At 38.4% G+C, this 24,670-nt stretch overlaps 1 protein-coding gene across 1 annotated transcript in view; it reads left to right on the top strand.

Annotated features, from left to right (window-relative positions):
• Nucleotides 1-24,670, top strand: part of ulk4 (unc-51 like kinase 4) — a 199,602-nt gene that overhangs the window by 146,233 nt on the left and 28,699 nt on the right. Inside the window, exons 34-35 of the mRNA XM_052143329.1 lie at nt 1,842-1,934; nt 19,008-19,193. Coding sequence (XP_051999289.1) covers nt 1,842-1,934; nt 19,008-19,193 — 279 coding nt within the window. The remainder of the gene's footprint in view (nt 1-1,841; nt 1,935-19,007; nt 19,194-24,670) is intronic.

Raw genomic sequence — 24,670 nt, 5'->3', positions numbered from 1 at the left:
TAGTGAGCAGCGCGACAAAACATCTGTTCCGGTTACATCATATCTGATCTTTCTGCGCTGTATTCTTGAATATTTTTCTCTAGCACTGAAACACGCTTCACTGATGCCCTGTCCCGGTCCGCAACCGCTTCCTCTTTTCCCCACATGTGAGTAAACATGAGGTGCGTCTTTCCAGAGCGCCTTTAGACCATAACGTTTTTTCTTTCTAAATTTAGTTTTATTAATCTGCATGTTCCAAGCCTTTAATAATAAACAAATAGATTTCTGTTCTAATTTGTGAAATTATTCAGATTTCATCATCTCTGACAAGGTAGCCTAGTCTTTCTCACTTTAATGAAAATAGAAAAATGGTCCATTTAGACTTTTACATTTTCAAAAGTTTCATACAGTATCGTTCCTCAGTCATAGGGGCTTCTATGCCCCCATACTTGGATATCTGTATGTAAAGAAATATGAAAATAATTTTAATTCATTATGATTCAAAATGAACAGATCATCTTATAACATTCATATCCAACTGCACTCAATTGATAAACTCTATAAAATATTGTAATATTTTCATAGAAGATCCCTTAGACACCACTGCATTGGCTGTGTCTGGGCCCACAATGCAGTTTTGTAAAGACCATTTAGAATGTTTAGGATTTAGTTTTCTCTTCTTTTTTTAGAAATTATATGAAATTATATGAAAAATTATTTTGTGATAATGTTTTTTGCCATAACGTCCAGCCCTATCTAGATTAACTATTTGATGTCAATAATTGACTAGCCTGTTGTTGGACAACTAGTTGATTAGTTGACCATTGTGACCCTAATTTTTACAAATATGCTTCATTAGATCCATGGTAAACAGCACTTTAAAGTTGTAAATGTGGCACTCAGGTAGTGGCTCCCCTGTCAGTTCCTCCCTACAACCCTCATGATCCCTCCCTGCCCTTTGTCTCTCACTCTTCATCCTTCCATACATATTTATGCATGGACAACATAAAGAAAGGGATACGTAATGGAATTCAGTTCTGTGAGAAAAAACGAGAGACGAGTGCTAGAGAAAGATAGTGGTAGAAAGAGAGAAAAATGCAAAGCTTATTAAAAAGTGCCCGCACAACCCAAATTCATTTGGGTGATAATGAATAGGGAGACGTTCCCAAAGACTTTCACCGCATGAGAGTTATTCACAGTTTCTCTCACAATGTTAGCTTGAACTCCATCATTAATATTTGAAATGAGTGAAGGCCATTTAATTGTGAAAATTCTGTAGTTGTAGCTATATTGCAGTAATTTCATTGCTCTAGACTGTCAATCTGCGTAAGGATCCCAGACACTAACATTTACAGAAACATTAACCAGAATAAGACAGCGAGAAACAGCACGATGAACTTTTGAACCAGACTCACAGCACTGCTGCTCTTGCTGATGGCTGATGGGTAACAAAGTTTGCATTTCTAATGCGTTCTTGTTGCTGTCTAATTTTATCTCTCTCTCTCTGACAGCTGTTATTAAAGAATAGGAATTTGTGGCTGATTGTAGACAGCGAGCTGTACACATTGTTCTCTTCCAGCAGCAGAGCTGAGCTGAGCATGTGCAGAGACCCCTGCACCTCAAGAGAGTGTCTGTTAAAAAATAGCCCCTGCTTGAAGCTACTGTACTTCCAGTGATGATAACATGAGCAAGATTCTCTTAGATGCTCAATCCTCAGCTGTGTTGGGTCTTAAGTTCTCTTCTCTGAACATTCCCCCAATGACTGACTGTCCTCATTTTCTTCTGTTTATTTCCCTAGCATTCAGCCTCTTGTTTTTTATCCCCATCATCTCAATCTAATAATGCTCTCTCTCTTTCTGTAGAGATCAGACAGTAATGAAGACACAGCTGCTGCAGAGAAGCTACTGCTCATCAACAAACCACTGACAGACCTAAACAACCTCCTCATTCAGCTGGTCAGTGTGTGTGTGTGTGTGCATCCTACATTTTGGGAACAAGCTAATGATCCCCATGAGGAATCTCTTTAATAAACATACTCAATAATAAAGCAACAAGATTTGTGTGCGAATAGGGTTTATGTGAAAGGTGAAAATTTGCAGGTGCTGTTTGTAACGTGGTGCAAATAAAGGTAGATGATATTTACACCCCAGTGCAAACCATGGCAAATATTATTTGCACCCTTACATACACCATAGGGCATCACTGCTGCATGTTTATTGTGATTATTTAGAATCCTACAGACAAGGGTTGCGTGGTTTACCAGTACTAACAAAGTATAGCAATACCCCAAACATTTTAAAGGTACGATATCATGTCCTCTGTCAGAGGCTAGATTGTTCTATCAGAGACCAGAGATCCAAGTGCGGAGGCAAAAGGACAGATTGTATTGATCATTTAACACAGCAGAGCTGATGAATCATGAGGGGAGCCCGGCACCAATTGCAGAGTGGAGATGGAGAGCATGTTCATAGGCTTGTGTGGTTTGTGGTGGTGTAGAGCACAGATCCACAAGGAATCCTCTGGAGGAGAGTGTGTGCGTAGGTTTGTGTGCGTTGTGGTTGTATGAAGAGCAGATCCAGTGCAGAGAGGTAATCGATAAGGAATACTCGGGTGAAGCGTCAAGGTGAGCGAGGCGACCAACAGGAAGGTAACCACAATCCAGGCACTACAGCGAAGACAGGCAACCGATATAGAAAACACGAAACAGGACCGACTAGGGCAGAGAGAACGTGGTGATTAACTAATACACAACTACAATCTCGCAAAGAACATGAAACAGAGTGGGATATATATAGGCAGAAAACAAATCATGATCGGGTGCCGCTCATCCGCTGAAAGGTGGCACGATCAGCATTCCCATGGCAACGATCAAGGTTCCCATGCTGAAACACATGAAGAGAACGTAAACACAACTGGAACAAACCAGAAGCCTCACAGAGGTGACAGTTGCTAATTTTGGTACATGTCATTAGCAAAATTAGCAAATGTGATCGTTTTGAGATGAAATCTGTGACCATTTGAAAATAATATAAAAAAAATCTTGATATGGCTAAGTGTGATCTTTAAACAGCAAAAGGGTTTTAATGAATTAAATATTATACAGTCACATGTGCTGCACGCTACAGAATGAACAAGAGGTTCTGCTCTGTCATCTGCTTCACACATACATACGCTTGCACGCATGCGCACACACTCACACAAACGCAACATACTACTAGTGCTTAATTTTCATGCAGTGTTTTTAGAGGATAAACGGCTGTTAACACTTAAACTCCTCCAGTGCAGCTCAGAGATTTCAGCTCGAGAGTCATAACAGGATTATCCCAGCATCAATGTGAAGCTTGATATAACTAATCCATCAAAAACAGGAAGAACTAAATGGTCTGTCAAAATAAAAGTCCTGCTTAATTGAAAGCTCTATTCAACTGGATGTGTGAAATTGAGGACAGAAAAATATAACTACTGTATAAATATTTCATATTCAAAAAGTACCAATAATACTTATAATAACAACTCTATAAAATTAAATGGATATTTTAATAATAATATTATTATCTTTGTTTTTATTATTATCTTTAAGCAATATCACAAATGCAAGTGTTTTATCGGCATGTTGTGATTCAGCCATAGCAGCCTTGTGCCACAGGTAATCAGATTTATTTTTCTTCCCATTAATACTGTGAACCTAGTTCTGTTGTGCAGCATTTTATTTTACTGAAAATAAAATTGAATTAAAAAAAAAATATATATATATATATAAAACTGTATGTATTGTCGGGGGCCTGGGTAGCTCAGCAAGTAAAGATGCTGAATACCACACCTGGAGTCCAAGTTCGAATCCAACCACTCGGTCTTAGAGTGCATTGGAAATTGGGCATTCCAAAATTGGGGCAAAAATGGGAGAAAAGAAAAAAAAGTCGTACCAAAACCAAAATGTTGGTATCAGAACAAGCCTACTACAGACACATTACACCAGTCTCTACCCCTAACCATCCTTTACAAAACTTGACCATGTATTTACAACAGTAACTTTAGTATCACCTTGTTATTTTGTAGTGTAAACACTAAATGAAACATGGTTTCTATATTAAACACCATGGTTAACTGCATTAAATCATGGTTATTACAATATTACTATAGTAAAATTACCTTTTATATAAATTTTTATTTATTATTATAAGCAGTATTAAAGAAAATATTTAGAGGGGAGACAGGAAACAGAATTGGGAAAAGATTGGGACAAAGGCTGAATCAAACCCAGCTCGCCCGCACGTAAAGGCACATTCGCACCAGCGTTACACCCCATGCCAATGCATCGACGTTTATAACGCCGTTTGTCGTGTTTCCTGTTTCCACTTGACTATTGGGGTGCAAATGGACGTGCTGTGTGGCAGGTGCCATTTACACATGGGTGCAAAAAGTCACTCCATATAAAATATTATTAGCTCAATATAAAAACAATGGAATGTCCCCACTATGATAGAAAAACAAACTGTGCCTGTGTTTGGGTGTTACTTTTCTTTTAAATTATTTGTCCACATACTGAACTTAACATTAGACTTATTCAATATTCAAACTTAATAACATCCTATTTTGATTGAACAAGTTAAGATATTTTAATAGTTTTTATATTGTAATTTTTTTGCCTGTCTGACTCAAACCAGTTTTTTTTTTTTTTTCTCCAGTCTGAACAGGAACAGAACAGATACAATCTGATTATCACAAGCCCTTTCCAGACCACCATTGTAGGTGGTTTGAAATCCAATTAAAATCTGATTTTTGTTAATGCGTCTAAATCTAAATGTTCAAATCGGATTTCATGTGGTTAATTCGTCATTCATTGTGCGAGAGGTTGTTACATCAGGTTTTGTGACAAGAAGACATATGTCATGCATATATCACAGAGCATCCAAAGCAGTGCAAAGCTCTTTTACAATAACACAGATAATAGCTTTACCCACCCCAAAGAGATGCCTTAAGGTGTGTTAGCACAAACTGGTTGTGAGCCATCACAACACGATTGCCTTGAGCTTCTCAACAGTTATAGAACGTCCTTCACTTAACTGTGGTACCCGCAGTGATAGCAGCAACAAACATTGCATATGCCACCCTTTCCTAGTTTTTATACTGTTGTCTGTGATGAATGTGTTCAGATTTAGATACGGCCCTCATGAAAAGCATAATGGCAAAACATCCATTGTGATTAAGCATTGTGAACCTATGCAAGTTTGCAAACTAATGTGGACATGCTAGCAATAGCGACTGCAGTCTAACCAGAAAATAGATCTGGTCCGGCTACATATATAACTTGCAGTTTGAACAGTCGGCCTAATAAAAATGTAAAAACAATTTTTTTCCTGCTGTGCAAACACAGCTTAAGAGATCACATTTCAGTCATAACTCCTTTTTGACGAAATGCGTAGTTACTGTGTTTTGCTTATGCAAGGCAGTATAGTTTGGGGGCAAATTTGTCCACATAGGTTAGCTTAATCTGACAAAACCTCCCTTTAGGGACGTCCAGGGATTTTCTTAATTGGAAAACAATTTATTTTCTATAAGAGGGAGGTTTAGGGTTTGGGTTAGTCTGTAGTCATTATAATTTGCTTAGAATGTGTCAAAGTAATTTTTCTCTTTCTCTCCATATTCACGCTCCCTCGACACCTCTCCATTCTTTCTTGATTTCACGTCTAACCATTACTTTTGCATAAAAAGTAATGGGTCGGGAAGGTTGACTAGTCATCCCACAACTTGACTTCTTTTTGCTTTTTGACTTCTTTATTTTTAGCAGCATTGCTTTAAACAGGACAGATCTTAGAGAAACATCTTCTGGAAGACTCTTTCAGCATACTGAAAGCAATATTCTCAATACTATGCATAATCTGTAGGTTTCCATACATTTTTTATGATAGTTTTGTGCAGGGCCGACGCTCCCTATATGCAGTTTACACAGTCTGTTTAGGGCACGTTGGAGGGGGACAAAAAATGTCCACCGGCTGCTCTTCCTCGCACGTTACACGTTACTGAAGGACCCGACAGTGAGTTTCTTCAATGGTTTTTTGCAGCACTTTAGGATCAGTAATAAAGTATCTTGAGTTTACTAAATGGTTCTTTGCAGATTTAAAAAGTTGTTGATGTACATTATTTTATTAGTGTCTGGATAATCTAAAGCAGTGCTTCCCAACCCTGTTCTTGGAGGCACCTCAACACTACACATTTTGGACATCTCCTTAATCAAAGACACCTCATCCGCTCATTAGTGTAGACTCCAAGACCTGAATTGGGTGCGTCGAAAAAGGGAAATATACAAAATGTGCAGTGTTAGGGGGCGTCCAGGAACAGGGTTGGGAACCAGTGCTCTAATGCATGGTTTAGAGATTGTTCACCTAAAAATTCAACTTTGTCATCATTTACACCTTTATTTTGTTCCAAACCTGTATTATTTTAGAATAACAGCTTTAGTCATCATTCACTTTCATTGTATGGACAAAATATGCATTGAGACTGAATGATGACTGAAGCTTTAACTTTTCCTAACTTCTCCTTTTCAGTTTTTGAGTGAACTATCCATTTAAGAGAGCTGTTGCTGTCAATATCACAGTATTTCCACAGTCATGGAAAAACTTGAAAATATCAGGGAATTAAAAAAACAAAACAAATGTCATTGGAAAGTCATACACATTTCAATAGTGTATGTATGTTTTTCACAGCACTGAATTATTTAAGTGGCAAGAAATGGCTTTTTGTGAGTGCACTCACTTTTAATATTTATTAAAGTATATATTTTAATATATATATTTATAAAGTAAAGCCAGGGAATATCAGATCATGCTTGATTTACATTTATTGAATCTTTAGTGACCTTTCAACAAATTAGAATTCAATTTAGTACCACTTTCCAGCAAATTGATTTCCTTAATGATAATAACACAGCCTTGATGTGAAATCTGTTATAAGATGATAATATATGCATATGGCCTTTTTTTTCTCATTCACGTTTCTCAATCACAATTACATTTGTAGTTAACCGATCCCTATAATGAATAATGGAACAGCCATTTTGAAAATAATCAATCCTGATGAGTGAGATATTCAAAATTGAAGACAGAGGCCTCTCATTCATTTCATGGAAGGCACAAATTGACAGAAAGATTGATTGAAATCCATCAACTATGATTTTTGTATGTTTTCCGGGGTGTTAATAGAAGTGTATTAGGACAGGCAGTCGTAGATGAAGACACTGACTTTGAAAAAGGAGTCTGGATATTTGTGGGAGATACAATACATAGGAATTACAGTTTGTGATGAGTTGGGTTCTGTGGAAGGCTTTGTTGTTTTAGTAGTCTCATATATTGCACACTGTATATGACTCTTATGTCTGAGAGAGCCTTTGAGCTGACAAATCTAGACTACACTAAAAATCCTATCTACTGAAGATAGATTTCTCTGTTTTGTGTGAGTGTGAGAAAGAAACAAGGGAATATAAGTGGTTGGCAAAGCAATGCACTGTGGTATAAAATCCTCACAGATGGCAGGAAAACCAGAGACCAGCTCCCCAACAACAGACTTCATTTCACTCCGTCACCCTCAGTCATGCTTCCAGGTGTGGGTGGGTGTGTGTGTGTGTGTGTGTGTGTTTGAGTGGCAAGCTGTGCCCTCAAGGCAGAATCCAAGCTGATTCTGCCCACTGCGCCTGGAAAACTGACAGACTCATTCTTACACACTGCAACACACAAAACTAACAAATACACACACTCTGCTGTGAAAACTTTTAAATTTACCTAAAAATGAAAATTCTGTCAGCATTTACTCATCCTCATGTTGTTCCAAACCTGTCTTCTGTGCAAAAAAAAAGGAGATTTTAGGCAGAATATCAGCTTCAGTCAGCTCTAAATTTTATTGCATCTTTTTTTTTCTCCATGCAATGACATTGAATGGTGACTGAACATTCTACGTAGCATGCAATTTTGTGTTCTAAGGAAGAAAGATGGTTATGTGGGTGTGGAACAGCATGAGGGTGATACAATTATGACAGAATTCTCTTTTGTTTTTTGTTTTTTGGGGGGGGGGGTTAACTGTTTCTTTAAATCATTCTAAATTATCCAGATTATTTGCATAAATGGCTTCTAAAATGGATTCTTATATCTGATGTGCTAGTATATCTTGATAAAGAGTCAAGACACTATTGTTTAAAAGCTTTTACTAACATTATATACCAGTATATCGTTATTGACTACTGGTTTAAAGATCAAGGTAATTGATGGAAAAGTCATTTGAACATCTGGGATAATGAGGGTAATTGGTATAAGGTGGTCAAATGTATTCAGGTGTGGCTTTGACCTGCCTTCACAATAGAATTCTGTTCAAGTGCAATATGACATGTTTAGGAGTGATTTGATTGGACATCCAAATAAGATGCATATAATATGCACTTATAGAATTCTGCAAAAGCTCTGCAGGTTTTCACAGAATTACAAACCCCATCATTCACAAAAAATCTAATGTATAACAATTTAAATTGTTCAGCTTTCAGCTACCATAAGAGTCACTCTCAAATGAGTAGAGTTGGCAGTTATCATGGACATGATTTTTTTGGTCAGCTGCAAGTCATACTGCAGAACACTGCTTGAGATGTTATGACATCCACCTGCTAAAATCTTTTTGCAGACTTTCATCATTCAGCAGAATGCCTGTCATTTGCTAAATGTTACACATCCCCAGGCTCTTGTATGCTCATTTAGTCAATAGTCTGACTAATTTTATGTTTTCTGCTACCAATACAAATGCAGTTCTCACTCTTATATAAACACATTTTACTACTGTAAACAACTCCCCACACAATCTGAACAGAAAATATATGTAGATTCTGAGTGGGCCAACTTTTAAGATTTGACAGGATTATAAAATGGTGGTGGTGGTGGTGTAGTGGTCTAAAGCACATAACTGGTAATCTGGTAATCAGAAGGATGCTGGTTCGAGCCCCACAGCCACCACCATTGTGTCCTTGAGCAAGGCACTTAACTCCAGGTTGCTCCATGGGAATTGTCCCTGTAATAAGTGCACTAAGTCGCTTAGGATAAAAGCATCTGCCAAATGCATAAATGTAAATGCAAAATGGTTTCTAATAGGGATGCACGTGCCAATACTGATATCCAATTATTTAGACCACGATCAAAACTGATGGTTTGATGGCTTTCCTTTTTATGATAGCCTGTTTCAAATTACAGATAATTAATAACACAACTTTGAAATAAATATAAATTATTACTTTGTTGTCTATGTAACTGCATGTTTTCCGTGTTGCAGAGTAAATGGTCTCAGTTATAAACAAAACACTGACACAAAAAGCACATTATTAAATCACATTAGATGAACTCTGATTAGCCTATTGTTAGGCTCAATTTAAATTGGTTAGAGTTTGAGTTGTTGGCTAAAGCCCTTTGAATACTTCCAATCTAATGTGAATGCTCTGCATGAGTGTACAGTCGAACACGAGCCTGTCAAAGTGTACTCAAAATGCACGCTACGACTACTATAAGACACCGGGCTATTTCTCTTCAAGAGTTTAAATCCATAAAGATGTCTTTATTTTTCCTCCAGACTGGTGTTATACAAATGCAGGTATCTGACCTCCTTAGACACACACATCCTGACGTGCACATCCACTGTTTTTACCTTAATTTCCTGATGTTTAGTGGCAGTTATATCTTCTTCTAGCATTTCTTCATGACAGCAATGGCTCAGATGTGAGTGTTGCCACCTTGTGGACCCACCATTTTGTGTAAATAACTCCTGGCACATGATTTGTGTATGTATCCACTTTTTAAACTGTTATATTCTTTTAAAGCCACATTACCGGCAAACTTTAAAATCTTGTTTTAGTGCAGCAGTTGATTGACAGGTGAGGGGTGGTGCTTCACTGCTCCTGGGACGCATACAGGACAGATTAGCGTTTACACCACAAATGCGTTCTGATCACATGCGTTTTTGACCACATTTGGATATGGTTTTGTGATCCAATCTCAAAATGTTTTAGACCCTGTTTTATAGACCTGTATTTAGGTCTGATCACATGTGATCTTAATACCAGGTAAAAACGGGGTCTTATAGACCTAGATGAAGGTCAGATGACTATTTAAGACCCATTCAAACAGAACTCCAAAGCATTCCAGATGATTCACAATTTATTCACTTGCAAGCATGAACACATTAACCCAGAAGATGTGTCATGACATGAATAATTACAGACCTTCATTGTTTTTAGTTAAAAATGTTTTTAAATGAATGCTGTTGAATGCTATTACATTTAGAAAACTATTTACTAACATGTGTGCGTGAGTGTGCAAGTCACCAGGATGTGACCTTGTGAGAGTGTTATCAAGGGCAAATAGTGCCCAAGGATCTGGTGAACAGATTGTATACTATATAGGCACAGACTGCATTTTAAATAGTTCTTCCAAAAGAGAAATGCGCCTCTTCAAAGTGTCTGCTCAGCATAAAAAGTCTCCTATACAAACCCTCATCATGTCTTTTCATGTGTTTACTCACACAGTTTTCATTTTTGTGGTAAATATTCAGAGTCTGTCTGCAAACAATCACACATGATCTTCCCTGCAGTCTGTTTACACAGCGGGCGAGTTCCCAGTTTTGATGCAACACATGGTTCGAAAAATTTAATTTGCACTGTTTATTCCGAAGGCACTGCCACTAGCCATAGTAAAATATTGGTTGCTTTCTCTCTCGTTCTCTCTCTCTCTCTCTCTCTCTCTCTCTCATCTCTCTCTCTCTCTCTCTCTTTCTCCAGTGTTTGGGAAGCTACTTTGAAACCATGGCGTCCTGAGCTACAAGCTACTCATAATTTAAAGAGGTCAAATTACAATCAAGCTACCCTTTTTAAAAAGGGAGTTACACAGACTAAAAGCTACTAAAAAGCTTTCAGCACCACTGGTGCCACTAAACAGAATTGCTCAAATATACATTTATTTCATACAGCTTTCCATTGGTTGAGTCAATGTTGTTGTGTCGGGCTAGATGGGTCACTCAAAACAAAAAGGAATTTTTGTTGTCACTGAGATGAGTGTTTAAAATTTTTGAAAAGTGAAGCTACGAATGGGTTACTTATATTTTTCTCTTCATATTTATCTGGGATTGCTGGAAGAAAGTATTTTAACACAACAAATGTTACACAAATCAGCTTTAAGGGGAGACATTTCTATATTTAACTCTGCAATTAATACATTGAGAAATTAGGGTGATAACATTATTTAAACAGATACATGTATACTAAACAAAGCCAATGAAACAAAAAAATGCCCTATTTTATGTAATTGAATCAATAAAAAAAACAATTTAAACATATTTAGCTTAAAAAAAGAAGAGACCGGGAATTACATGAAGGCACTCAAGTGAATCAATCAATCATTTATTTACACTGGTTAATTTACATAAGTTTACAAACAAAGTGATTTATTAAAATGATTTGGACTTTTTGGGAGCTTCAAGTTATTCATTCGCCTGTAAAGCTGTGTGGTGCTGTTCAAGGTAGCAAAAAAAACGCAATGTAACATTTTGTCACGCTACAGCGCTACTCATTGGAAAAAGTGGCTTGTTACTTTAAAACCTACACTGTTTACAGGCAGTTATAAATTGCTTTCACATTATTGAAAAATTTTATGAATTTAGTTTTGTTGCTACTTTGTTAGTTAATGCCTAAGTACTGTTATAAGTATTTTGTTATTCTCCTAGCTTATGTGCCAGTTTGGTCATGTGTTGGATTTAAAGCTTGTTGGTTAGCTGTTAATAATGGTTATGATTGGTTAATAGAATTTGCCAAAATTTGCATCCTTATTGTGTGTGGTGACCATCTCTGCGTACATGAAGAGGTCATGAGAGGGCAGGAGCGTTACACGTCCCCAAAGGCTTCCGTTCTCCTCCTCTTCTCATTCTCTCTTTCTCTCCTCCAATCATCCATTCACAGCCCACAGTGGCATTAACACACCCTAAGCTCCCTGATGCCTGTGTGCTTTTCAGCTCACAGTCCCATTAGACTCCTCAGTCTGATATCCCAAATGCATCTACAAGCCCTGCTATGTAAACAGGGTGGATTTGGGAGGCCTTCTAAGCAGATGTTAACTCTTGTTCGGCTCTGACTCTGTGTTGGCATGTGAACAATACCAGGCCATGGAGCCCGTGAACGCACACCAAAGGCCTTTCAACACCAGGGCTCTCCCTCTGATCAGCCTCTCTTTGGGCCAGGGAGGGGGCGGCGCTCTTTGGTGGTATTGTCTGAGCTCCTAAAGCCCCACACTCCATTCTAGAGTGGCCGGCAACATCACAAAGAGGGGGTGGGATTAGGCGCGGCTGGCCCTTGCCCGGGAGTCTCGTGGGATTATGCCTTTATGCTAGAGGGCAGCAACAGATCAGCGCAGAATAGAAGCTGGAATCCCAGAGCTGGCCACACAGGGCTTTGAGGGCCGAAATGAGCAGGAGAGAAAATCCCCACGGCCCTTGTGTGTCATTTTTTGTTTTTATTTCAGTCTTGGGCTGAGAGGGGAATCTCGTGTTCTGGGTTGAGAACTCCTACTCAATACTTCTCCCCTTATGGATATGTTAAGCCTATAACTGCCACCACTACTGTCTCTGAGGAAGAGAACATTACTCTTCCAGTTTTTACTGTTCAGCTCTCAACCAGTGAAGATATCAGTGCCAATATGGGAATTGTTACCATACAAGTTTATTCAAGTGATGTCATAATTCCATTTGATTCAGATTCAGTTATCTAATCCCTATTTAAAACAAACAGTGTGAATTCTTATTCCTCGGTTCCCTGAGATGAAGGGAACGAGATATTGCTGTAAGCAGTATGGGGAAATACTTTACTTGACGACCTAGTTAAAACCCTTGTACAATAACGTCAGTCATTACTTCTGATTTTTCTGACTGAGGGACAGAGTTTATTACTCTTTCCTCAATTCACTGAAGTAGTTGTACGGCTAGCTTTCACAATGTCTCATTCACTTCATCTCAGGGAACTGAGGTTGCATGTGTAACTGGAGACGTTCCCTTTAAATTCAGTTCACTCGACATTGATGTGAGCTGTATGGGGAACAGAATGCCATCCAGCTGCACTATGTGAAGTCACACCCCCAGGGGAAAATACTCAATAAGGATATGTATAATGAGTCACAGGCTCAAAGGCCGATAACATGTGAAACATGCCTTAAGTTTGTTTATATATATATATATGCTTATAGTATATATGTATATACATCTCTGTGTGTGTGTGTGTGTGTGTGTGTGTGTGTATGTATATGTATATATATATATATATATATATTATATATATACTCACCTAAAGGATTATTAGGAACACCATACTAATACTGTGTTTGACCCCTTTCAGCCTTCAGAACTGCCTTAATTCTACGTGGCATTGATTCAACAAGGTGCTGAAAGCATTCTTTAGAAATGTTGGCCCATATTGATAGGATAGCATCTTGCAGTTGATGGAGATTTGTGGGATGCACATCCAGGGCACGAAGCTCCCGTTCCACCACATCCCAAAGATGCTCTATTGGGTTGAGATCTGGTGACTGTGGGGGCCATTTTAGTACAGTGAACTCATTGTCATGTTCAAGAAACCAATTTGAAATGATTCGAGATTTGTGACATGGTGCATTATCCTGCTGGAAGTAGCCATCAGAGGATGGGTACATGGTGGCCATAAAGGGATGGACATGGTCAGAAACAATGCTCAGGTAGGCCGTGGCATTTAAACGATGCCCAATTGGCACTAAGGGCCTAAAGTGTGCCAAGAAAACATCCCCACACCATTACACCACCACCAGCAGCCTGCACAGTGGTAACAAGGCATGATGGATCCATGTTCTCATTCTGTTTACGCCAAATTCTGACTCTACCATCTGAATGTCTCAACAGAAATCGAGACTCATCAGACCAGGCAACATTTTTCCAGTCTTCAACTGTCCAATTTTGGTGAGCTCTTGCAAATTGTAGCCTCTTTTTCCTATTTGTAGTGGAGATGAGTGGTACCTGGTGGGGTCTTCTGCTGTTGTAGCCCATCCGCCTCAAGGTTGTGCGTGTTGTGGCTTCACAAATGCTTTGCTGCATACCTCGGTTGTAACGAGTGGTTATTTCAGGCAAAGTTGCTGTTCTACCAGCTTGAATCTGTCGGCCCATTCTCCTCTGACCTCTAGCATCAACAAGGCATTTTCGCCCACAGGACTGCCGCATACTGGATGTTTTTCCCTTTTCACGCCATTCTTTGTAAACCCTAGAAATGGTTGTGCATGAAAATCCCAGTAACTGAGCAGATTGTGAAATACTCAGACCGGCCCGTCTGGCACCAACAACCATGCCACGCTCAAAACTGCTTAAATCACCTTTCTTTCCCATTCTGACATTCAGTTTGGAGTTCAGGAGATTGTCTTGACCAGGACCACACCCCTAAATGCATTGATACATATATATACACACATACATACATACACACACACAGTCTATACGTCGATCAGCCACAACATTTAAACCACCTGCCTAATATTGTGTAGCTCCCCCTCATGCCAAAACAGCAGCGCCAACCAGCTATTCTTCTCACCACAATTGTACAGAGCGGTTATCGGAGTTACCATAGACTTTGTCAGTTCTTAGGGTTAGATTAGGTGAGCAATAATTATTTGCAGTAATTTGTGCAAAAGGAGCCCGAACAAGTATTGAGTGCATAAATTAACATTCTTTTTATAGTTATCATAGTTACAGATATAGATATTTCTGTATTATAAATTCTTTTTTATAATATTTTGAGATACTGGATTTTTGATTTCCATAAGATGTAAGCCGAAATCATCAATATTACATATTGCTTGAAATGTTTCACTTTATGTGTAATGAATCTAGAATATATGAAAATAGGCGGTTGATGGGCCACACTCGCTTTGCACCTGTCCAGGTGCCGAAAGCCAGGCGTTCATCATACACCGTCCCCCAGTCTGTGTTGAATGCATCTGTGGTCATCAATTTTCATCTGAATACTTGACCCAGAATAACACCTTGCTGATAGAAGGCTGGAGCAGTCCAAGATGCTAAAGCAGCTAGACAGTGGCATGTTACCCTAATGCGCATGCATTGTGGTACTTGTTGTTTGTGCCAATACTGAGATGTCTCATGTGTAACAGACCTAAAAGTATGATTGCGGATGCTGCCGCCATAAAATTCATATATTCTGAAAAGACTTCACTGGACATGCTTTCCCCGGTTTGAACTGGGATAGACACTGAAGAATGGCTTGAATGCGCTCCCTTGTGACGTGTGCATGCATGCTCACAGATTTGAGCTGAAAACCTTAAAAGAAGATTTGTTGACTAGGCGAAAGCGTTGCTTATTGCCTGGTTTATATTCAGACCCAGGTTTTTCATGTAGCAAAGCAGTAAGTATCTTTGCTCACTCTGCATGGCCTCTGATTGGGCTAGAACCATTGAGGTAATTCAACACATGCACGTCGTTCTTTTCTAATGGGGCTAGAGCTGCATAGATACATTTCGCGAACGTACAGGGAGCCAGAGACGGACCAAAAGAAAGGACTTTTAACAGAAACACCGTTCTGCCTTTAACACGGAACAATTGGTACATGATACTATGTGTCCTTCAGGACTGCTGATTCAAACCAATCCCGTGGATTAATTTTGTGATAGTATTTGTTTTCTGTGTTAACATTTTGAATGGGCGTTGTGCGAGTGCACGATTTGAGCATCTCTGATCTAAAATGGGCAGAAGACTGCCGCCTTTCTTTAGATAAGAAAATAGTGTCTCTATGCCCCGCTGTTAGCTGTGCAGTCCGGGACAGTTTCTATTGGATTTCTCATGAGCTGATTGTGAATTTCTGTGCACAATACTGCCGCATCCTGTGGTAGAACTACAGATGACAGAACGCTGTTGAAGCAGGGTGGCCAGTGTACAAACTGAATCATATAGATGTGTTCCATTGTTCACAACACCTAATTTAACAAGCCAGTGAAAGCTTGCCACACGTCCACGCAGCTGGACAGAGGGCTTATTGATTCGCTCACTGTAGGGAACAGAGCATTGCTTACAATAGGGAAGTGGTTGATCAAAATGTGTGGGGACTGACACGCCCATGAGGGCTCGCCACGCAGGAGGACAGCAAGCTCGCTACAGGAGGCAGAGCGCCGCTCATCACAGGGGAGAGGTGTGTGTGTTAAATGTTTATGTGAACACCATACACAGAAACACATTTGTGCACTGTCGCAAAGACCTAAGGCAAGGAATGTGCAGCAGATAAATATGTGCATCTCCAAGAGGCAGTGAAAATATGTCTGACACTCGAGCAGCGAGCGCATTTTTGTTTCTTGTGAGAACATTCTATAATCGAATATAACATACAGAAACCGTTCAAGCCATGTTTCTTTGCGTGGCTTTACAGATGGCTTGGCTGTCTTTGGCAGAGCCAGGGCAGCGGGGTCAGGGGGGGTCACCGGTGACTTTTTGTGACCCGCAGCGCCCTCCTGAGGCAACCATGAAATTTCGTGTCACATCTGTGACTCTGTCAAGACACACTTGTCTTTGTACTCCTCACCTGGTTTCCGCCACACACGCTTGACACCATCTGAACCAAATAATTTTATCTTGGTCTCATCAGACCACAGGACATGGTTCCAGTAATCCATGTCCTTCGTGTGCTTGTCTTCAGCAAACTGTTTGCAGGCTTTCTTGTGCATCATCTTTAGAAGAGGCTTCCTTCTGGGACGACAGCCATGCAGACCAATTTGATGCAGTGTGCGGCATATGATCTGAGCACTGACAGGCTGACCCCCCCACCCCTTCAACCTCTGCAGCTATGCTGGCAGCACTCATATGTCTATTTCCTAAAGACAACCTCTGGATATGATGCTGAGCACGTGCACTCAACTTCTTTGGTCAACCATGGCGAGGCCTGTTCTGAGTGGAACCTGTCCTGTTAAACTGCTGTATGGTCTTGGCCACCGTGCTGCAGCTCAGTGTCAGGGTCTTGGCAAACTTCTTATAGCCTAGGCCATCTTTATGTAGAGCAACAATTCTTTTTTCCGATCCTCAGAGAGTTCTTTGCCATGAGGTGCCATGTTGAACTTCCAGTGACCAGTTTGAGGGAGCGATGACACCAAATTTAACACACCTGCTCCCCATTCACACCTGATATCTTGTACCGCTAACGCATCACATGACACCGGGGAGGGAAAATGGCTAATTGGGCCCAATTTGGACATTTTCACTTAGGGGTGTACTCACTTTGGTTGCCAGCGGTTTAGACATTAATGGCTGTGTGTTGAGTTATTTTTAGGGAACAGCAAATTTATACAAGTTATACAAGCTGTGCACACTAATTTACATTGTAGCAAAGTGTAATATCTTCAGTGTTGTCACATGAAAAGATATAATCAAATATTTACAAAAATGTGAGGGGTGTACTCAATTTTGTAAGATACTATATATATAGTATACGGTATCTTACCATATCATACCATATATATCATACAGTATACCCTGTTTTACTGAAAAGCAATATTAAGACAATTTTGAATGTGTTCCCCTACCTGTTTAAGTAAGAGTCTGTCATACTTGATTTATTTTTACATTGTGTGGGTTTGTTTTGGTATGGGGATACAGTATTCATTTTATTTGTTCAGGTCTTGAAAAAGCTCTTTAAAAGTCTTAAATTTGATTTTAAAAACTGTACAGCAACCCTGTCCCAGTGTCTTCAACGTCCCAGAGTGTGTGCTTTTCTTTCATTTCAAAAGATCAAGGAAAATCCAGTTTTCCAAATGTTCCCTAAACCCAGACATTGCAATTTCGACAAAATACCTTATCTAAGCTGAAGTGCCAATGTTTTGAAATAAATATGAGTTAGATCCTTTAGACCATTTCTTTTGACAGCACATAGACAAATATATTTGTAACGCTGAGACTTGGAAGAATGTAGTTTCATAGTTCCCAAAAGCAACCGAAGAGCAATATTCAGTAAATTATATAGATAATTGTTATGGGTACAGTTTGGCTACTGTTGAGTTTGTCAATAATTCAGCCTGTTCCTTAAAACTCTTTTATAGACTGTTGCAGGTGTATTGACAATTTTAAAGAAATACTGTTGGGATTTACATTTGTAAACCACATTGCTGTTAGTTCTGTGTCTGCAGCAAAATGTGTGCAATTGTTGGGTGAAATGAGCAAAAATGAGCTAAGATTTATTGTAAAAAAGAATTACATTTGAATCAGTTACTTACCCACACCTATCATATCACTTCTGAAGACATATATTAAACAATGTGGATTGCCTTTATGCTGCCTTTGTGTAATTTTTGGAGCTTCAAAGTTTTGGTCGCCATTCACTTGCATTGTAAGGACCAACAGAGTTGAAATATTTTGAGATATTGTTTGTGTTCTGCAGAAGAAAGTCATAAACATCTGGGATGGCATGAGGGTGTAAATGATTAGAGAATTTTCATTTTTGGGTGAACTAACCCTTTAATCAGTTGTTTTTCTTAACAAATCTAGAGCTTATCATGCTAATGTCATAAAATAATTTTGATCGACCGATATATCGACCAGGCTGCATAATCGGCTAATTTATGGAAATGTATTTCCATAATTAGAGGTTTGAGATTATTGGTATTGGTCACCCTGTATCAGTTACAAAATCTGTCAACAGATAATACAAGTTTTCTGTTTTCAGATTATAAACTTTTTCATGTTTTAGTGAATTGTGAGTAAAATTGTGTAAAATGTGTTTTTTATTGATTTAAGCAAATTTATGTTGGTCTCATGTGTTGTCATTAAATTGTATAATGTATATATTGTCATTACTGTATATCAACCACTCTGTTCAGTTCATGGGACTAATCAGCCATCAGCCACCCTGCTCTCAACTAGGTTTTTAATGTCCCACTGTGTGCTTATGAAGAGTTCCTGACTAAATTAAAAACAAAAAATGTATTCTCTCTCTTGTGTTTTTTTTCCTGTAGCTGACATGTAATGACAATGAGGTGTATGAGGAGGCCAGTCACTGTGTATCTCTGTTGGCTCAGATGTATGGAGGAGAGGGAGCTGACTGCCTGCAGCCAGAGGAACTGCTCAGCCTGGCACATGCACTGCAGACACATACTGAGCCCAGACAACAGAAACTGCTACTCCGCGTGCTCAAACGCTTGGTGAGTGCATGCAAACACTGATCTGAGACCTACCTATACAATGCAAAAGAAACCCACTTATTGTTTTTTATTTTTGTTTTTAATCATGGGTCTATCAGAGTCATGGTGTCAACTCACTGTGTTATGTGTCTGTGTGTGGCAAATTGAGCACTATCTTTAATATTACATAGGTTGTGTAGTAGTAGGGCATGAACTGTGCTTCCTTTGTAGTGAGGCTTTCTCGGTCATTGAGAGGTTGGCCACACGTCCAAGAGGAGAATGACAGAGCCCAGCTCCTTATGACTGTTGATTTCACCACCTCTATTTCTCAATCGTGAAATATAGTTGTTGATTTGGAGTAACTATCCTATATCAGCAAGGATAAAATATACATCATTAATCTGAGTGAAAATAACACAGCAGGGATGTTTACATTCATCAAACTTGCATTAAGTCTGTGAAAGTTGTCACTGATGTCATTGATCATTCATAATTATAATGGTCAGACCAGGGGAATGTCTGTGAATTTTAAATCACGATCCATTCCAGACTCCCTGCCATTATTCATGTTTTCAACAATTTGCGTATTAGAGATTTATAAATATTTATTTTCATAATTTGCAATCTAGACAGATAGGATTTACATAATCATGCCATAATGTGATTATTTCATTTGGACTATACTGTTAAAGTCAACATTAAATCACCAATGACTTGCTTATTGTCCAAGTCTTACTGGGAACGATTCGTCAGTGCATGTTATTTAAAAAAATTAATAATAATAATAATAATTTGTCCTCTTAATCTTTCATCAAAATACTATAACTTGCTTGACCTCTAAAACTAAATACTAAACTAAAATTTGAATCTTTTAAGATTACGTGTTTATGATAGCTAATCTGATTACTTTTATATTACGTATTGCATGTTTTGATCAAAAACTAATCATTTACTCAATAAAAAAATATTTTCGATGCAGCGTGACAGAACAGCTCTGCGTTTATTGGTGTTAATTTAGAAACTTAATTTAAAACAGAAACCAAATGTCTTGTGTGTATTTGTGGATTATTTTGTGATTTTACCTAGATGATACATAAATATGTAGATTTTTTATGATGTATTTATTGTAATTTTATATTTCATACAAATATACAGAATGTATATATTGAACCTCCAAGTACTTCTTAAGATTGTATGCAAAGTCTTTTTCAATGGATATAATTTTTGTATGGCAAAACTTGCATTGCTTAGTTATTTTCCCCTGTGTTTATTTGAAAAACCAGACTTCACTATCCTCAATGTCTGTAGCTATACATGGCTAGGCCTATCACACTTATTTCAGGCTCTAGCTCAGACCTTTCTTTTAAAATGTATGGTTATAATCAGTAAATTAAGCCATAGTTATTGCCATTGGCTGATTGTTGATGTAATAAAAAATGTAATCATGTAATCCTTAGAATGTAACTGTAATCTGATTATGCACATTTTAAAATACAATTTAATTACAAGTACTTTATTTTTGTAATCTGATTACATAATCCAGATTGAATGTAGTCTGTTACTACCCAACACTGTATACAGAGACCTTCTCATTGAATGTCCTGTTTAACAGTAAAACATGAATTCATACTATATTTCTTTAAACTCATTCTTATGATGAGGATTAATATTCAGTATTCAGTCACTCTCCCTGATCCTGCAAAGATACAAAACAGCCAGTTCTTATTGCTGGTCAGAGATGAGTCCACGGGATATAGTCTGTGGATAACCTTGTTTGTGTGGGCAGTGATGGGTATATATGCGGTTTTAAAATATTGTGAATATTTTGTATTGAGTGTGAATATATGGTGATCCAGGCAGTGCCTAAGGGAATGTGTGTGCTCACAGAATGTGCCCCTTGCCCAGGCTGTGGTTGAGTCATCAGTGTTCTGATGACTTCATCTGTGCTCGAACACTGCAAATATTTGGAGAGGAGCTGTTGGCTTTGACAGACTCCAGAGAGTAGAGACTGACCTCATCCAAACAAATCACTCACACACTTTGAGCCACAAACTCAAACTGATGCTTCAGGGACACTCAAGCACTCATATGAAAGATAAACAGATTCCTGAGCTTCACTTGACAATATTTCTAATCCCTATTTCAATCTATTAAGCAATTATGGTTCCTGTGGTCATGGAAAACCTGACATTATCAGCCAGTTTTTAAAACTGTTATTTCCAAGCCTTCAAAAGGCATGGGAATGAATAAAATCTTTAAAGTAATGGAAATTTCTATAGTGAACATATTTTTGAACTACTGCTCAGCTTTAAAATATTTAATTGCTTTTCATGAGTGCAATTTATGTAAAGTGATTTTAAAAAAATGTTTATCCAGTTATAACGAATGCCTGGAAAAGTTGCGTAAATCCATTGCTCCTTGGAAATAGGTCTTTAGAAAGTTTGTAGGTTTGAATGATCAGTGAGTTGAGGTTTTGCCACATTGCCAAATGTGTCTGTGTCTGTTATGTTGATATCTCTTCATTGATTTGATCAGATTTTTCCTTCGTGATAACAACTGGATCCATTTCTTTGTATGTATATAAACTTCAAGCTGATATGAGTATATATAATTGGTAGGCAGAGAGATATATAAGTAAATGTGTCTTAGTTAATAATGTATTTTTACTGGTCTCTGTTGGTGTCATTGCGTCAGAGAGGCAACAGCACAGCATTTCACCCTCACAGAGGTCTGACATGTTATCATAGTTGTGCAGAAGAATGAACTCCATGACAGCAATTAAGACACATGATTTCTGCTTTCATTACATCTGTGTGCTTGTGGATGAAGGCATTTAAACTGATCTTGTTTATTATTGTGACTTATACAAGAGCAGTGGAAAGCAGTGCACAATCAAGTGTGTACCTGCTGAGGTCACAAACTGTGAATGAGAAGCACGTTTCTGTATGTGTTCTCTTGAGGAATAGAATATGTTTGACTAATATATAATGTCAGTGGCATTGTTGTCATGGATTGACATGGATTTTTGTATATTTTTTTTTTACTGCAGCCACAGCAGAACACTTCGGATGTTCTAACTATAGCAGCGTAGAGTGTTTCCTCAGTGTCATTAGTTTCAAAACTTGGCTATGGGTATGCAGAGGAATTTTAAACAAAACATTTTGCATAATTTAGGGTGTCACATTGCATGTGTGTCTGTGTCCTTATGTTTCATATTGTTTTAAGCTAATTTATATCATTAAAGTTTGTTTATTGTTCAGCCGGTTCCCACCTCCTCCTTGCCCATCCTTTTAACTGTTACATAATCTTAGTCAAGGTGTCTTAATTTTGTTTGGCATAAACATTTTCCACCCTCACTATGATCTTTAAAATTGAATGGGCTGTTTTTGCTATAGGTCTGACCTCTGTAAAGATGAGCTAACCTCTTCATGTGTGAAATTGATTAACAACAGAAAGTAATACCATTTGGTATTTTGATGTATTTCATGATAATTAATGTTGATTACTCGTATTCATATAAAGTGATATTTACATGATACTTCAAGGTACTTTTGATACTTAGTTTGGGCAGAGTACGTTAGTTCGCTCATGGTTCTTACATCACCATGTTACTGTGATTTCTGAATGTGCATTTGCAGATTAGTTTCTTTTAATGATCTGGAAGGGATGAGTAGAAAGCTTTATGTAATTATCATTAGGTTCCTCTCTCGATATACAGCATGAATATAATGCCAATATTAGTATTCTATGTCTAATACAAGTCATGTATTAATTGAGTAAACTGAGTAGATGTTGGTGGGCAACGTTTAAAACTAAAGGATATTGATGGATGATTAAATGTCTTTGAAATCCATCCCAAATTGACTGTGGAAGTGTAGATGCAGTGTCCTTTTTTTATTTGGCTGATGAAGGCTATATTTATTTATTCCATTTTAAGAGAGTGTAGTCCATCCTATGACCAAGATTATGCAAGCAGATGTGTGTGCGCTAAAAAGGTGTGCAGCACAGTCTTACTGGAAGCTTGTGGCAGTTCATTTCTGTTGATGTCCATACTAAGTCAGAGGTGCAAGCAGTGGCCAGTGAAGTATCCCTTGTTGTTCGAGTGGTGGTGGTGTAGTGGTCTAAACCACATAACTAGTAAACTGTTAAGCAGAAGGTTGTTGGTTCGAGCCCCACAGCCGCCACAATTGTGTCCTTGAGCAAGGCACTTAACTCCAGGTTGCTCCGGGGGGATTGTCCCTGTAATAAGGGCTCTGTAAGTCTCTTTGGATAAAAGCATCTGCCAAATGCATAAATGTAAATGTTCGGTTGGAATTTGCAGCTGTTAATCCGCAGTTAATGTCTGTTATGTTGATATCTCTTCATTGATTTGATCAGTTTTGTCCTTCGTGATAACAACTGGATCCATTTCTTTGTATGTATATAAACTTCAAGCTGATGTGAGTTCAGATTTCAAATATGGTCAAATATAATTGATAGGCAGAGAGATATATTATAAAAGTAAATCTGTCTTAGTTAATAATGTATTTTTTACTGGTCTCTGTTTTTACTAAGTCAGAGGTGCAAGCAGTGGCCAGTGAAGTAACCCTTGTTGTTCGGTTGGAATTGGTAGCAGTTAATCCTCTGTAAAGTCCACCGTAGTAGATTGACGTGATGCAGACGGTGATCATTGAAACTCCCCTCGCTGTGTGGTTGGCACAGGCTACAGTTAGTTGTCATCGTTCAGCGACACAACGGTGGGAGTGGGACATTGAGCTGTATCTGTCTGGATCTAGCAGGCTCTGGTAACCTCTAACCTTGGTATAATGCAGCATAACTATGGGTTGAGGGATAAATTAGATGAATGCGTGGCTGAATGGTCACAAAGTAAGCACAGTAATTAGTGCAATAGATGTATTTTCACTGAAAACTGTCCAGATCACAGCTCTGTAAACAGCTAGCTTACATATTCCTGTTTATTCTGAATAACCTGAAGCACTCAACTACATCTGTTACACCTATTAACTTTCTCCTAATCTAGCTCTCTCTCTTTCTCTCTCTCTCTCTCTCTCTCTCTCTCTGAATAATCTAAAACACTTTTTCCAACTATCATTTCATCAACCAAAGTGAAATTGTAATGTTTGTGTTTCAGCATCTTATATGCTTGTGTTGAAGCCTTGTCTTCTCTCTTTACGTTCATCATCCACCTCCCTCCCCTTCCCCAGGATCCTCTACCTCCATCAAGAGCTATTATAGGCCTCATTAGTGTCATCGAGCCAGATCACAACTCTTCTGTTGTTTTAGCGTTCTGTCTCTCCTTTTATCTGTCTGTCTACGGTTGTCTCTCACCCAGGATTTACAGGAAGATCTAAATAAGTTTTTTAGCTTAGGTCTGGTAAATAGGACAGTGTGTATGTAAGCATTTGAACCTGTATGTATAGTGTGTCATGTGTGTTTAATAAAGCATGAGATTGACTGCTATTGCTCTATTGATCGGAGAGTACACTCAGAAAAGACAC

The sequence above is a fragment of the Xyrauchen texanus genome, chromosome 15 (genome assembly GCF_025860055.1).
Source record: "Xyrauchen texanus isolate HMW12.3.18 chromosome 15, RBS_HiC_50CHRs, whole genome shotgun sequence".
Lineage (NCBI taxonomy): Eukaryota > Metazoa > Chordata > Actinopteri > Cypriniformes > Catostomidae > Xyrauchen > Xyrauchen texanus.
Note: the sequence above shows the minus strand (reverse complement) of the source record. Positions and strands in the feature narration are given on the sequence as shown.